This window comes from Anas acuta, chromosome 3, assembly GCF_963932015.1.
Source record: "Anas acuta chromosome 3, bAnaAcu1.1, whole genome shotgun sequence".
Taxonomy (NCBI): domain Eukaryota; kingdom Metazoa; phylum Chordata; class Aves; order Anseriformes; family Anatidae; genus Anas; species Anas acuta.
Window position 1 is genome coordinate 20,376,491 of NC_088981.1, and position 14,501 is coordinate 20,390,991.

A 14,501-nucleotide genomic window follows, 5' to 3' on the forward strand; every position below is an offset into this window, starting at 1 on the left:
TGAAGTCTAATTATTTTATTTCATCTTGCATTTGTGTTGTTAAAGCAAAGCATTCTATACATATTATTAGCTATTTACTGCCATTCTACACCCATTATTGACCTAATTGCAGAAAGATGGATGCAGGGACAAACTTGTTAAAATAAGCATACTGATAATGCTTCTCTGACTTCAACAAATATTTATTTAAAAACAGGATTCTGCCAGAAACCGCTCATGTGTTTCTTTTATTAACAGTTAATGGCTTAATTCACAGAACTGAGACACAATGAACATGTAGCAAAATGCAATGCCAATAATATTGTATGCACTTTTCTTTTTACTAAACATTCTGCACAGGCAGAATATTATGTTATCAGCTGAACTACCAATTAATCAAACACCTAAATGGAAAGAATCTGGTGAGTGATGGTAACTTTTAGATACAAGATGATTCCATGTTTATTTATATAGGCATAAAAACCTTCAGTATCACAGCCATTAGGAATTATTATCTGAAAACACTTGTATATGTATTTTAAAGTAGTGTGAGCCAGTTTTACGGCATGTGTCATATTATGAATGCAAGTTAGGTATGGGAAAAACCTGAAGAAAAAAAATTCGAGTACTTTGACTTGTTTCAAAGCCATCTAACACTGCAGTGGCTTAAAAAATTAAGGAAAAAACCAAAAAGCGATGCATTTTTGTTTTGTTTAACACTAGCTTTAACTGTGCACAATTACACTACTGGAATATCTTTAAAATCACTCCTGTGAGATGTGGGAAAACAGAAAAATGATAGTGTGAGTCTGAATGGGAATTTTACTGTGACATTAAAATGTCTTGAAACGCTAGCTTAATATATTTTAATAAATCAGTTTCTTCTACAGCTTCTAGAAGATGAAGTTGACTGTTAGCTGTGGCATCTATAGGAATACCTGTTGGAAAACAAAGGTTTACTTTTCTCCATACCAAAATCAATGTGACTGGTTTTAACGTCTAATCATTTCTAACACTGATATAAAACAAAAAGTTATAAGATTTCTGATCTTACTAAATAATTCTTCCATTAAGGCTATTTATTTTTATGCTCAAGTGTATCTGTTTGAATGGATGAATAGAGCTGAAAGCTGAAAAGAGGTTTTCTCTCAACAAGTATCCATTATTTACCCCTTATCTTCATAAAACAGGAAATATTTTCAAGCACTTTTGGAGCGGCAGACTGATTTCTTGAGGAACTACTATGATGATAAAACACACAGAAATACGTCAGCATTATATATGCCATATTTAATGTTTCCTACCCAAGATATGTTGGAGTTGTAACCAAAGAACAAGAATGAGTTTTTAAGAGAAAAATCAATATTCCTCTACAGTTGTAGAGCTAGAACAATTAGAACAATATGAATTTCCTGTCCTTAACTCACATGTTTCAAAATATTTGAAGGAATTTCTGATTGTGTACAAGACAAAGAGGTCTTCAGTTGCCCTAGCAGTACATTTGCATTGAAAGAATGGGAATGTGCCACACAAATTCATTATTGTAAAAAACCCCAAACCAACACAATTACAGAAGTGAGCACCTCTGCTGTCTGCAGAACTCCAGGTTCTTGGCCCTTTGCAATTACGTGGCCCAGAAATTCTTTAGATATGGAATGTGTTTAACTCAGCTTAGTTGTGCAAGAGATATTTGAGGTGGCTAATTTACATTAAGCTATGCCCCAAAGCCCTCCATAAAAGTTGCTGTTGATTATAAATATCAAGCCTGTTTAAAATTTCTTATCGTGTCAAAAGGTAAAACCACACAATGATACCAAGGCTCGAAACAACAATTGATAGTTCTTCTGAAACTCAGAGAACATGTGCATTCAGCTATCATTAAAAACAACGTTAGGTACTAATATTTTACTCTAGGTAACTGTGAAAAAATGTTCCCAAACTGACAGAACTCACAGTGGAAAGGATGAACATTATTTTTAAGCAAATTCAGTGCCATAATGCTACTACTTTTTCTTTTCCTAGCATTATCTTTGTGGAAATAATTGGTGAAGCTGAGAAAAAGACAAGTAATAAAAATACTTAAAATTCTTCACTATATTTCACAGTCACATGAAGGAAGCTGTGCTCCCTTTATTTTAAGGAGTCATCTTTGCAAGCATCTAGAGGTAAATATTTTTCTAAGCAGTCTGGTAGCAGAGAAGGGGAAAAAAAAGACTGAAGAATCAAATCCTGCTCCCTGTGTAAACAGGGTAAATATTGCCAACTACTACAACAGGGTCAGGATTTTCTCCTTAGTCCAACAGTTTTCTTCAGCCCTATCATTTAATTTTAAAGTAGAATTTGTTTTATACTGCAGACCAAGAGTACCCTAGGAGCTTGATTGGTTACTGCTTAATGAAATTACTTCTGCCGACATTAGATACATTAGGATACTGATTAAAACACTTAATGATCCCTCTTGATTTTAAATTGCTAGCTTAGATTTGTGAGATGCCAAAGTATCTTTTCCCTTCCTTTCCTCCACTCTAATCTTGCTTCTCCTTGTCCTTTTTCTGTTTCTTCATGATCATTAAAGATTGTGGCTCACTCACAACAGCACGATCACAAAACGAACGCTGAACACTGACTGCATTGTTTAAAATATGCTAAACCCCAGTATATAAACACTGAAAGACAAAGTTATCTTTAAAATACAATTTCGAGGTTCAAATTTGATATTATTCTTAAATGTGGACACACTGAAGATTATTGATATAAATAGAAATCCAAACTCAGAATAAACTTTAAATTTAAATATCTGCTGAAAAAAAGATAATCCTGTAAATGTAAAAACAATTATAAAAGCTTTACTTTTGAGCTTGAACGTGGAAGACTGTGATACACTGCCAGATTATGATGTTGGAATGGCATTGCTATGATGACAAAACCATTTTTCATGCTTTTATACAAAACTGTATACCATATCACCTTCCAGTTGGAAACATGTATATCTTACGGGCAAAATGACAGCTTATCCTCAAATACTGTTAAACACTAGAAATATTAGGTTTGGAAATTTTGCCTGAAAAGGGGGAAAACACAATAGCTGTATAAAGTTCCATTTTCCTTGACAAATCTTATCAAGACTCTTGAGATGAAATTATATGTACAAAAAAAATTTTGCTTAGATACTAAAATCTGCTGTGTCAGAAGCTTTTATGAAAAGAAGTGAATATACTGAATTTTATGCTTAATACAAACTCTAAGACCAGAGAAAATAAAAAAGTACAAGTGTTCATACACTTTAGCACCATTGTAAAGTTAGATTCAAACGCCGGTTCTGCCGCTGTGGCTGTACTTTGCAGCTGGTGTAGCTGATGTGAAGCACAAAGACTTCAGTGATCTTTGAGAAGAGAATAACTGGATCTGCTGATCATAATGAATAACACAAGACAGCAACTTTTTCCCTTGTCTTTTTAAATTACTTTCGATCTTTACTTTTACTTGGCAGCCAGAGTATATTTCTGTCAGCTAAATCCAAGTCCGAGTCCTTTTGGTCTCTGGATGGCTCGTATTGGCTCTGCTATCCCTTTGCCGTCTGGTCCGAGGCCTGTGCCAGGAGTCCAGCCCATGCTCTGAAGCATTCGGTTTCCAATGTTGTTTTCTGGGATTGGTTGGGTGTTTTCACCTACAAACCCTGAGATTAAAGAAACACACAGCATTAATCAGCACTGCCTGCCATGTGGAGAATAGCAGGATAATCTCCCTTAAAGCTTTAAACCTTCTTATTCTCCTAATTCATCTAATAGGTTGCTAGAACAGGCTGTCTTTGCACATGTTGACCTCCTCACTGCTTATGAGTCTAAATAATACAGCCTAAGGTTTTCCTTTATTTTCAATGTTTCTGAAGTCTTGCTTAGTTTTTAGATGTGACAAATATTGTCGCAGATCCTTTTGTATTTCAATACAGTGGGTTGTATGTCAGTCTCCGAGGACATGTGCCCCCTTGCACAAGTCTACCAATACACAGACAAGATTGCCCAGATATGTGGTCCTATAAAATTACTAAACCAAGGCACACCATAATGTCACAACCATCTTTTCATTCTCAGCAATATTTATCAATGCTCAAGAAGATCTCTTTCAGTAAAACACATTAAATATTTTTGATTAAACAACTACAGATGCTACACAGAAGATAAAAATAGGCAGTCTAAAATTTTGAAATTCAGCCATAGCCTTACACAGTTTCTCTTTTATTAAAGATGCAAGAGATGTTTAATATATCCATCTTTATTTTTTGGTATTTTTCAGTAACATCGGGTTTCTTCCTGTACAATTTGAGATCTCAGAAAAGCTGTGCACACACTACAGAAGAGATTGTCAGGACTGCAAGTATAATGTAACAGATTCATTTTCTTATGACTACAGCATAAAGAAATGTGAATGTCAAGTAACAAAACTGTTTTTTTTCCCTCATCAACCAAGATCCTCAAGCTAGACTTTTGGAGATGATGCATGGATAAGCTTTCCCATATGTAGCTGTCTTACATGAGGAATACAAATGATATTTGTTTCAAGAATTTTCAGTAGAACTTAACGAGTTACACCATACAAAATTTTGAAAAGTGATGAAGCTTTTGAAGTAACATGAGCTTTTTTATACAGGCAGCTGTTTTTTCTTTTCAGCCCTTTTCAACACATTCCTTCCCCTGATAATAGAACAATAGAACTCACCACATGCCCAGCTTCAAACATTATCTGCTTAACTTTCTACCTACTTATTCTGACATACTACTTCTTAAAAAATACTGTAGGAGGAGACCATGGTGTTTTGCTTTTGGAGAACATGTCGTCTTCAATCAAGTATTTACTACTGACAAGCAGCTGGCTCATTGTTATATTAACTTACTAAACAGGAACACAACAAAAGTTGAACAAGCTCTTCTGAAAAACCTCATTTATCACACAAACATAAAATGAAAACAAAGCCCCACAGTGGAAGCTCTCCCCCACAGACAGAGGGTCAAAAGGAGAGGTGCATATTAAAAACCTGATAGTGATTGAGATGATGAATGTACAGTACTCAAGCACTATTCACTACAGATCTGTTTAGATTCAGCAAAACAGTGGCCACATGAAAGGTAGGAAGCTTCCAAGCATCTCGGTCCCTGAGTCAAAGAAAAAGGGAAACGTACTGAGAGAAGGCGTCCTTTAATACTAGTTTGAAGCTATGCTTAATGCTAGGCTTAAAATAAAGGCTTTTAAGTCAGACGACTCCTGTCCCCGAGAGGGTTCCTCTTGAACTGACCAGCACAGAATTCAATGACCAAGACTTCCTTTCTTTTCAGGCCCCCACAGGCAGAGTCAATTTTCATACAGATAACTCCCTGACACTGCCTGGCATACACAACACAGGCTTTGCAACCTTCTTAGTTATACTTTCTAGCTCAAAAAATGGTGAAAAGAAGAAAGGCTACCATTCAACAAAAGTAAAGGTAAAACCTCACAAGCAAAATCCAGGAAGCGCGTTTTGGTCTACTCTTTACAACTCATGGTGAGAAATGGGATGTGGTTCTAGTGTCTGTAGGACAATTAATGGGGGAACTTCCAAGGAAAGATCCAAGAGATCCATCAAGCAGTAAAGAACAAATATACAAGTATATTTTGTAAGTATTGGGAATATTAAATGATTCATAATGCTGCCTAGCAACAAAGAGAAATGCTTCTAGGATGGCATGCAAAGCACAGCTTGAGTTAAAAAAAAAAAACAACATTTTTTTTTTTGTTATCCTATTTGGAGGAAAACCCACGGACTTTTTCCTGCAAAACATATACCTTCCTACATGAATTTCAATTCTCAAGACATCTAGACCAACCTCACACAAAAGATATATGAAAGAAATATGAAAGAATAATCTGTACCATAACATGTTATTTAACAACCTCATCTTTCTATTTTTGATATTCTTTGACATAGTTTTTTTTTTTTTTTTTTTTTTTTTTTTCCCTGTAACTAACAGGAAAATTGGAATACTTTCTGTTTTTACAAAGTGCTTCTAAAATGTATATAAAAAATCTTTTTTACTCCACTGTACATACTTTTATATTTCCTGTTAGAACACTAAGACCTGCCCTGAAGCCTTCTGTTTTATTCTTACATTTTGCCAATTTGTAACTAAAAGAAAGAGAGCAGAAACCACAACAAACTTGGCTTCACAACTCACTTTTGGGCAAACAATCAAACAGCGTCCACTGTCCGAAGGATACTGGGATTGGAGACTTTGTACAACAACAAAAATAAGGCAAAACCAAAAAGCCACCCAACTTGCCTATTTTGTGGGCATGTACATTGACTAATTACTCTTTCATGCAAATAAGGTAGATATAGATAGCTTTTATTTCAAGTCTGAAAAAAGGTTTAATGTATGCAGGACATTCTTTTGCAGTAGAGTCAGTTTTTATCTAAATATATATCTACATCTGTCTTAAATTTTTCAAATGATGGATGAAAATTGCAGGAATGTTAACTTGTAATGCAATATTTTACTTGAGTGAGAAGAATATGGATAGCTGTATTCATAACTGCCCTTTTCCTCCATTCCATGGCCAATAAGCAAACAGAAAAAAACAACCTTACATCTTTGATTGACTGCGTGATGGAAAAGAGCTCTTAAAAATCATGTTACACTGTTTGTTATTCCTCTGACCCTCATTCCTATGCTTTGGGCTTTCACTTTCTAATTAAAATCAGTAATTGTCCTTGTAATATTCATCTTCAAGTTCAGTTTTTAATTCATGCCCATGGCACTTCTTGGACTAGCCAGTAGGCCCTTTTAAAGAGAATAGTCCAAGCACACTGGCCTTGAAAAGGGCTGTGCTACCTCTGGGACGTGTTCAGTCTCGACCCACCCAGGAGCAAGAACAAAATCAACCCATTGTGCCATCCCACAAAAACTAACTATGCAACATCGTATTAAGCAAAAAAGCAGGGATGCCTTTTTCTGACTTTATTGCTGTATGAGGTTTAGTGGTGTTGCAGGAGTTATACGGAAGTCTCTATAGTAAGAATTTGTTGGAATTCCCTGTGCAAAGCCTTTTCTTTTTACAGACTGAGAAGTCTTAGCAACCATAATAATCTTGTTCCTGATCTACCAGATGCTGTCTGGATGCAGGAGTGGTTGCCATTACACAAGTGAGGAGTTAACACTGAGGAACAGCAGCTTGCTTGAAACGACAGCACTATAAAATTCCTCCACTTGCATCCCTTCACTTCACAATACCAGCAATACACCTTGGTGTACATGAATGGGCATTCTTCAAGGTCTACATTTATTATGCATGTGACCTTACATACATGGAGCATGGTACCTATGAGAAGGAAGAAGCAAAATTAGCACATGAAAACCAAGAAGTCACCGCATTTGTTTAATTTTGATATGATATTTATGATGGTATTAAAGGCAGGCTTCAGTGAAAAATAAAGGTATGCAATTTCTTCTTAACAGCTGTTGAGACAGGTATGTCCTGGTTAAACAGTACACTAGCATTCAGTGCCATACCCTTGATTTTACAGTGATTGCCATGAATTAATTTAATTCCATCTGTAAGCTAAAATCAGATCAGAGGTCTAATGCTGCTGCAGGCTCCACATCTGTTTAATCATTTTTGGATACAACAGCTTGCAAAAGTTCAGGTTTTAAATTTGCTTCACATTTAAGAAACAATGTTGCACCATCTCAGCAGGAAACAAATGAGCCTACGTACAGTTTTAATCTGACAGATCCATTGTATTTGAAAAATGCTTCTTCTAAAATACTTAAAAGCTCACCAATTAAGTTATCATTTATTATAGAATAATAAAGCAACTGTGACCCTATCAACTATTACCGTGACAATATTTATTTGTATGGACCAATTTCTGGATAAGACTAACATCAAGTATGTTTGGTTTAAATTGGAGTGAATAAAATCAGAATATAGCTAGGTTCAATCTCTTAAATAACCCTTATTTAAAAAAAAAAAAAAATATTCCAGTTGGAAGAAACAAATGAAGGCATACTGAAGTAATCTCTGGCTGCTAAACTATTTTTGATGTTAAGAAAATGTTTTTTTAAACAGTTCTGAGAAAATGACACTGTACAGAAATATAGTCTTGGCCTTTCATCTTTCTTTTATATGATTAAGACCTGTGAGTAGAACAGCAATGCCTTTGCAGAGCATACCACAACTATTATTTCCTCCTCTATCGCTCCCAGCAGCCTTAAATCCTTTAAATCCTTTCCTAGAAGGATCTCTTTTTGCTTGGGTAATTTTTGCAATACATGGCCTGCTAACCCTTACCCCCTACCCTGGATCTCACTTATGTCTATCACAGCAGAGTCAGTCTTTCTACCTCAAATCTTCCAAGGAGCATTGTGGATGGTAATTCACTTGCGTAATTGGCTCAAGAGATGAAAATCTTGTATCTGCCTCTCTTAGCCACTAATCTATCCAGCTGACTGCAAGCCTAATTGGCAGCTTGTTTAGTAATTTGGCTCCTAAAGTGTTGTATTGATGTTGGATAAACAGCCAATGGAAGGCGAAACGATACATGCTGCTTCACTTTAAAAGCTAGTGCACTTTCCCCCTCATTTTCTGAAAGCATTTAATATTCCATCTCTTCTTTTTCTTTTCTGATTTCTCACTAGACAGATGAGCTCAGAACAGTAGGGACTGATCTTGATACACAATACGTTTTAGAAGGAACATAATCAAAATAACATGTCGCTGTAGTGCATCTTTTTTTTAATGCCAGTTCTCTCTAACAAAATGAGAATCAGACTGCCTAGATGCTTAAAACCATTTTGGATAATTGTATGAAGTCAGCAATGTGACATAGTTGACAGTCGTACTGGTATTTTTAACATCAGTACCTCCAGTGTTTTTCACAAATCAGTATTCTATAGCTGCATAAATAATAAAAAAAAATCACTTATGAAAATACCATATTATTTAGCTAAGTATTTGAGATTTGAATTTTAGACCAGACTTTTACATATGCTTCACATTGAGGTATCATACATTGTGTCTAAAGAACAATCTTAGAATAATTATAGTCCCACTTATAGCTTGCGCTGTATTCTGCTCTAGCTGGCACAGTGTTAAGAACATCACAGAGGACAGAGTCAGAACCTCAGGTGGTGCTGGAAACCTCCATACCTACCCAGCAGTCACACCACAATGCTGTTAATGTCGGCACTGCTAGAGTTTCATTCCTACTGCCCCACTGCTGGGTGTATTAAAGGAATGGTTGCACAATTGCAGCATGGGTAGATGCATCCTTCCCTGCACTATAGACCCTAAATTTTATATTCATTTCCAACCTTCCCAACGTAAATCCACACACTGATGAAAAGTCAGGCACTGAACTGGTTTAAACTGGTCATCTCTAGCACCACAGGTCACTTGGAGCTGGGCTTCCAGGTGTTCTTCCCCTCCCATGCTCCATCAGACCACGCTGTGGCTAAGGTACCTTTTGCCTTTTCAGTCTTTACTAACGTTGGCTGGAGAGAGACAGAATTAGTAGAATCCCATTTATTCCTTGGTAAGGGTAATCTCTTGAAATTCAAGCCCATCTTTTCACTTGGGTCCAAATTGGGGTCAGCTTCACATCCCAGCTATACTGACAGAAAGACTCACTAGACTTAATTTCAGAAGAAGCATTTCCACCAGGAAGCATTCCTAAGTTCTGCTCAATACACCTAGAATTTACAGCAAAATTGCTCACTTCTAATTAGCATTCGCTGACTTTTCTGAAAGAACTGTAACCCTGCACTGAATCCCACAGGGAAAGAACTTAAACGACAGTAATATTCTCCAAACGGACAGCTCGGTTATCATTAATTTCAGTGGAAAGATTGAGGATTGAATGGATATTATGACTACACCCATTACAGTAGCTCTAACTGATCTTAAACCAAATTGGGATGGAGTGCCAGGATACTGGAGGTAGTAGGCACTTCTATTGCCTTTTCTGTGCCTATGTGGTTGGAGTGCTATTGAGTGCACATTTTAACTCTCAAACCTTTCCTGGTCTAGAGGAGTCCTTTGGTATCAACTTAAAGCAGGGTGACCGAAGTGTCATGTGCCACTTTTATTGGTTGAGTTCTAGGAATATGAAGTGTTGCTCATTTCATTAACTCTTCCCCGTAATTTGAAGAATTTGTTAAAACAGGATTCTTATATTAAATGGGCCTGAGAAATAATTTCCTCTCATAACCTGCCCTTTATCTACACGCTGAAACAGGTCATCTATACCGTATTACCAACAGTGTTCTGGGGAAAACTGTATTATGGCATCAGCCCATATGGAAAAAGCGATGATTAAAAAACAAACAAACAAACAAAACACCACCAACAAAAAAGCATGTAAAATGGAGGTGGCTTCTCTGTGGGGCACCATTTTTTTATGGTACGTAGTGGAGAAAGAGCAGAACTTACAGAGCACCTAGAGGATGAATATTCCTGCTGATACCTTCAGCTTCATTGGAAGTTATGTCTTATGCATACAATCCCCTAACAAGATGTATCTTTGGAACTTGAAAACAAAAAGTCTGGTTTAGCCTTTTTCTAGCAGAAATTTCTTAAATACAGTCTTTAAGGACACTGGGGATATTCTCTGTTAAGACGGTTTATGATTCTTGAAGGTGAAGTCCAAAAGATCACCTTCTGTGGACAGAAGGCAATTTGAATGCTTTCCACAGCCAGAAAGAAACAGCTATCTTAGGAAAGACTCCCAGAGTCATTTGGATAATTATTTTTGAATCTTTTGCATTTTGGGAGAAGAGAGCATGAAGAAAATAGTTTTCTGCTTATCTGAAAGGTTCTTTAGTATTGGTTGTGCGTAGAGCCTGAAGAATTCTGTCTTCTCTCCTACTTTTCTCTGTATCACAAGAAATTCCTTGGCAAATTCCCAGTATAAACTCGGTTCTTGTTGCATTGTGGATCTTTTCTTCTGCAGTTTGCTACTGAACTCTCCTCGTTACTCTGGTGACCATATGAAAGGGACCCTGCCTGAACCGATGACCTCTGCTCAACATTAAAAGTCTTTTGCTCTGCAGGGGCAGTAGTTTCAAATACTGTATGGCATTCCCCGATCTTTTAATTTTTGAACTGATTTAGTGAAACAATACGATAGCAGAAGAGAAACGTAAAAGGAAGTCCCTAAAATTCCATCTCCTGAAGAAATCAGTTAATAATAAAAAAAAAAAAAGAGTATCAAGGAGCATCCATATGTTGGAAGATCAAGCAGCTTGGCTTTGTACCCCAGAAAGGACCTTGGTAGACCAAGGAGAAGAAACACAGTAAGGTGAAGCATTCACAACATGTCAGTGCTGTATTGCTCTGTGAAAAGTGATTTCTGTCTATGGAGTTGTACATTTAGATGGAAAAGCAATGAATCAAACTAGAAAGAAAGTAGGCATAAAATAGTTTGGCTAGCATTTTGGAAATTTACTGCCAGTTCAACCAAGTCAGCAGAAGTTTTCCCTTTCTTTGCAACTATCTCAGGAAGTTGACCTTCACTACAAACTTACCCTCAGACACCTCTGTTATCACACTGTAATCACAATCTTTTTCAAATCATCATTTTGGTACTGCAGATATTCAGGCCTGATTTTTAATCACTGACATATTAAGCATCAGCAAAATAGTTTGCTTAGCTGTTCCGTTGGCAATTTTTAAAAAGGAATGAAAACATGTACCCTTTTGATTACCTTGTTAAAGTGAGTCATGATGGCATTATAGGAGTGCTCAGTATTTCTACTGTAATTAAGAATCTGTCATATTTTTCATTAAAACACATTCTTTAAAATGAGACACTTAGCTTGGTCATTTCAGTCTGTACCAGCCTGAAGAGTAGCAACGCAACATGCTATCCAGACAAAGATGTTAACATCTGAAATGTGTTTTTCATAAAAATTATCAGTCTTACTTAAGTTGCCCATAAAATGCATAATAACATACATTTTTAATGGAAAATCTTTGCATTTTAACTACAAAATAGCTTTATATTTTTTAAAATAGATTTTGCAGACTTTCTTCCTGCTCCAAACCATGAAGCACACTAATGTAAATATCAGACAAAAAAGATTGTTTTCAAATAGAAATAAATGTTTATTTGTAATGCATACAAGCAAAACTTTACCTTTTTAATTCTGGATCCAACATTCTACACTGTGTAAATGAAGTTATTAACATCCCACAGATGTCAAGCAGAATTTGCACACCGAAGAAAATTTCCAGCAAGCAAGATTTAGAGGTTTCTGATTTAAAAACAAAAACAAACCAACCAACCAACCAAAAAAAACATTCTAAAAGGTCTTGGGGATTGAACAGGAGTGGGGTGAGAAATAAAGCTTGTACAGAAGATGACAGTCACTAGGAAAGGAACTGGGGTGAATGCATACACAGTATATGAACATGGCATCTGAAATTCTGTAGCATCTACTGGCTTGATATGAGACTTTAACTAGGTAATCTAAGATGTTCACTGAAATTACTGTAAGCATTCCTAATGCATGCATTTCAAGTATAAACAATACTTTACAGAGAACGTCCTTTCTCTTGCATACAAATTATGATTTTTTTTTGTTTTGTTATTATTTTCATTGGTATTGGAAGCCAGTTTTGATAGCGTTATTTCCATGATAATTTATTAGCTTGCCTAAGATTTTTTTTTTGTACAAACTTGAGGGCACTGTATTGCTGCAATGAAATATGTCAGGGTGTCATCTGAAATTGCTCTACTGCTCAGGTAGCTGGAGAAGGTATAAAGTCATTGAGAATGACCTGGCCCCAAATCTGACTGCTGAATCACTGAAATAATATTGATTTCATGGAAGAAGCTGTGCAAAAAAGTATATATTCATAATGCATAACACTTGATTCTTAAAAAAAATTGTAGGAAGTAAACAATTTTTCCTAGTATCTTATTTAGTTGATAAACCAATTATCTATCTAAGCTCTGGTAACACACAGATGGGGCTATATCAAGTATTCACAAATCAGAATATTTATTTCAATAAAATAAAAAAGCCAGAATAGGACCCTACCATCTCAGTACTGTCAGCTCCTAACAATCCATACCTAATATTATCTCCCATTTTCTTCATTGCTTTTCAACACAGCTTTTCTTCACCTTTACAAATGACATTTTTCAAACTGTAAAATGCACTGTGCTGCTCAGACTTTCTTGCTTCAATAGTTTCTCATTGCTGTACAAGTAAATCTACATCCTTTGTTACTAATATACACAAACCTATTGGTATGTGACTTTGACTGCAGTCTGAGAACAGGCTATAAATTTAGAAATCAATATCTAACTCTATCAATATTCATTTTACTTTTTCAATACAAAATACAAAGGTGAAAGAGCAGTAAATAAGCTGGAGTACTGAAATAAATTGGGTGTTCTTGTCACAATTAATAAATGTTTAACCAATAACATTGCTTGCTCCAGAAGGCTATAGCTCTGTAAGATGTCTGAAAGTAGCAGGTGCTACCCTTGTGAGACTCAGAAACAGAGAACACATTTCAATACTTCATCAGTATCACCAGTCATTCTTTCTGGTACTATTGAATCTAAACATTTAAATGACTATTTTCAAAACTGTGTAGAGCACTATAGGAATTACTGTACCCAGTGTCATTTTTTTCAAAAACCACGGGGTTTTGAAAATACCTTTTTTTTTTTTTTTTTTTCCTTTAGTGGATTGGCTTATATTAGGTGAAACTTTACTAATACGTAACACATGCAGGTCAAGAAAAAAATTGCAGTTAATCACTCATTTACAGACAGCCTTTCAAGTTTCACTATGATGTTAAATATGGAAGATAATTAACTTCTATTTTCCAACTGGTGTTCAAGTAAGCATATATTTTTTTTCCTCTTTCTTTCAAGAAAACAGTTTATCTACAAATTCTTTTGTATAAAATCTACCTCTTCTGTTCCTATGCCTTTGCTAAAGCCACTGAAAGGAGAATAATTCAATAATAAACATAATCGTTCTTTTTATCCTTATTTCCAGATATATTTCCAATTCTACCCGGTTCCTTAAATAAAGTGGTATAAAATATTGACACGCACAAACAAACAAGGCCCATAACAGTTGAACAACAAAGTTGTAGCAAGATTTGTAGTGAAGAAAACTGTAATTTACAAAATGTTATACATTACCTATGCATATGTAAATGTTTAGTCAAAGTTTACCAAAGTTTATATTTGCTTAAAAATTTACAGTGATGAAATGCAGAAAAAAGCTTGTGTGAGTACACAGTAAAAATCCTCCTTCCTTCTGTAGGGAGCAAAATTGAAAAAGATTACCTTGAACTTGAAAAGAAAATAACCCTACATACTAGTTAAAAGGTACCTCATATGATAACTTTACCCACCATTATTCTCTGTCACCCTCCACATAAAAGAAAGTCTTAGAAATTCACAACCTCTGAAATTGTGAATATATAGATACATAACATTGAATATATTTGTTTTAGTATCAAAA

The 14,501-nt window shown here is 35.6% G+C and overlaps 1 protein-coding gene across 2 annotated transcripts in view; it reads right to left on the reverse strand.

Annotated features, from left to right (window-relative positions):
* Positions 1-14,501, reverse strand: part of GPATCH2 (G-patch domain containing 2) — a 116,117-nt gene continuing 101,616 nt past the window's right edge. For both annotated transcript variants that reach the window (XM_068676014.1, XM_068676015.1), the window contains exon 10: positions 1-3,655. In XM_068676014.1, coding sequence (XP_068532115.1) covers positions 3,486-3,655 — 170 coding nt within the window. In that variant the 3' untranslated portion in view covers positions 1-3,485. The remainder of the gene's footprint in view (positions 3,656-14,501) is intronic.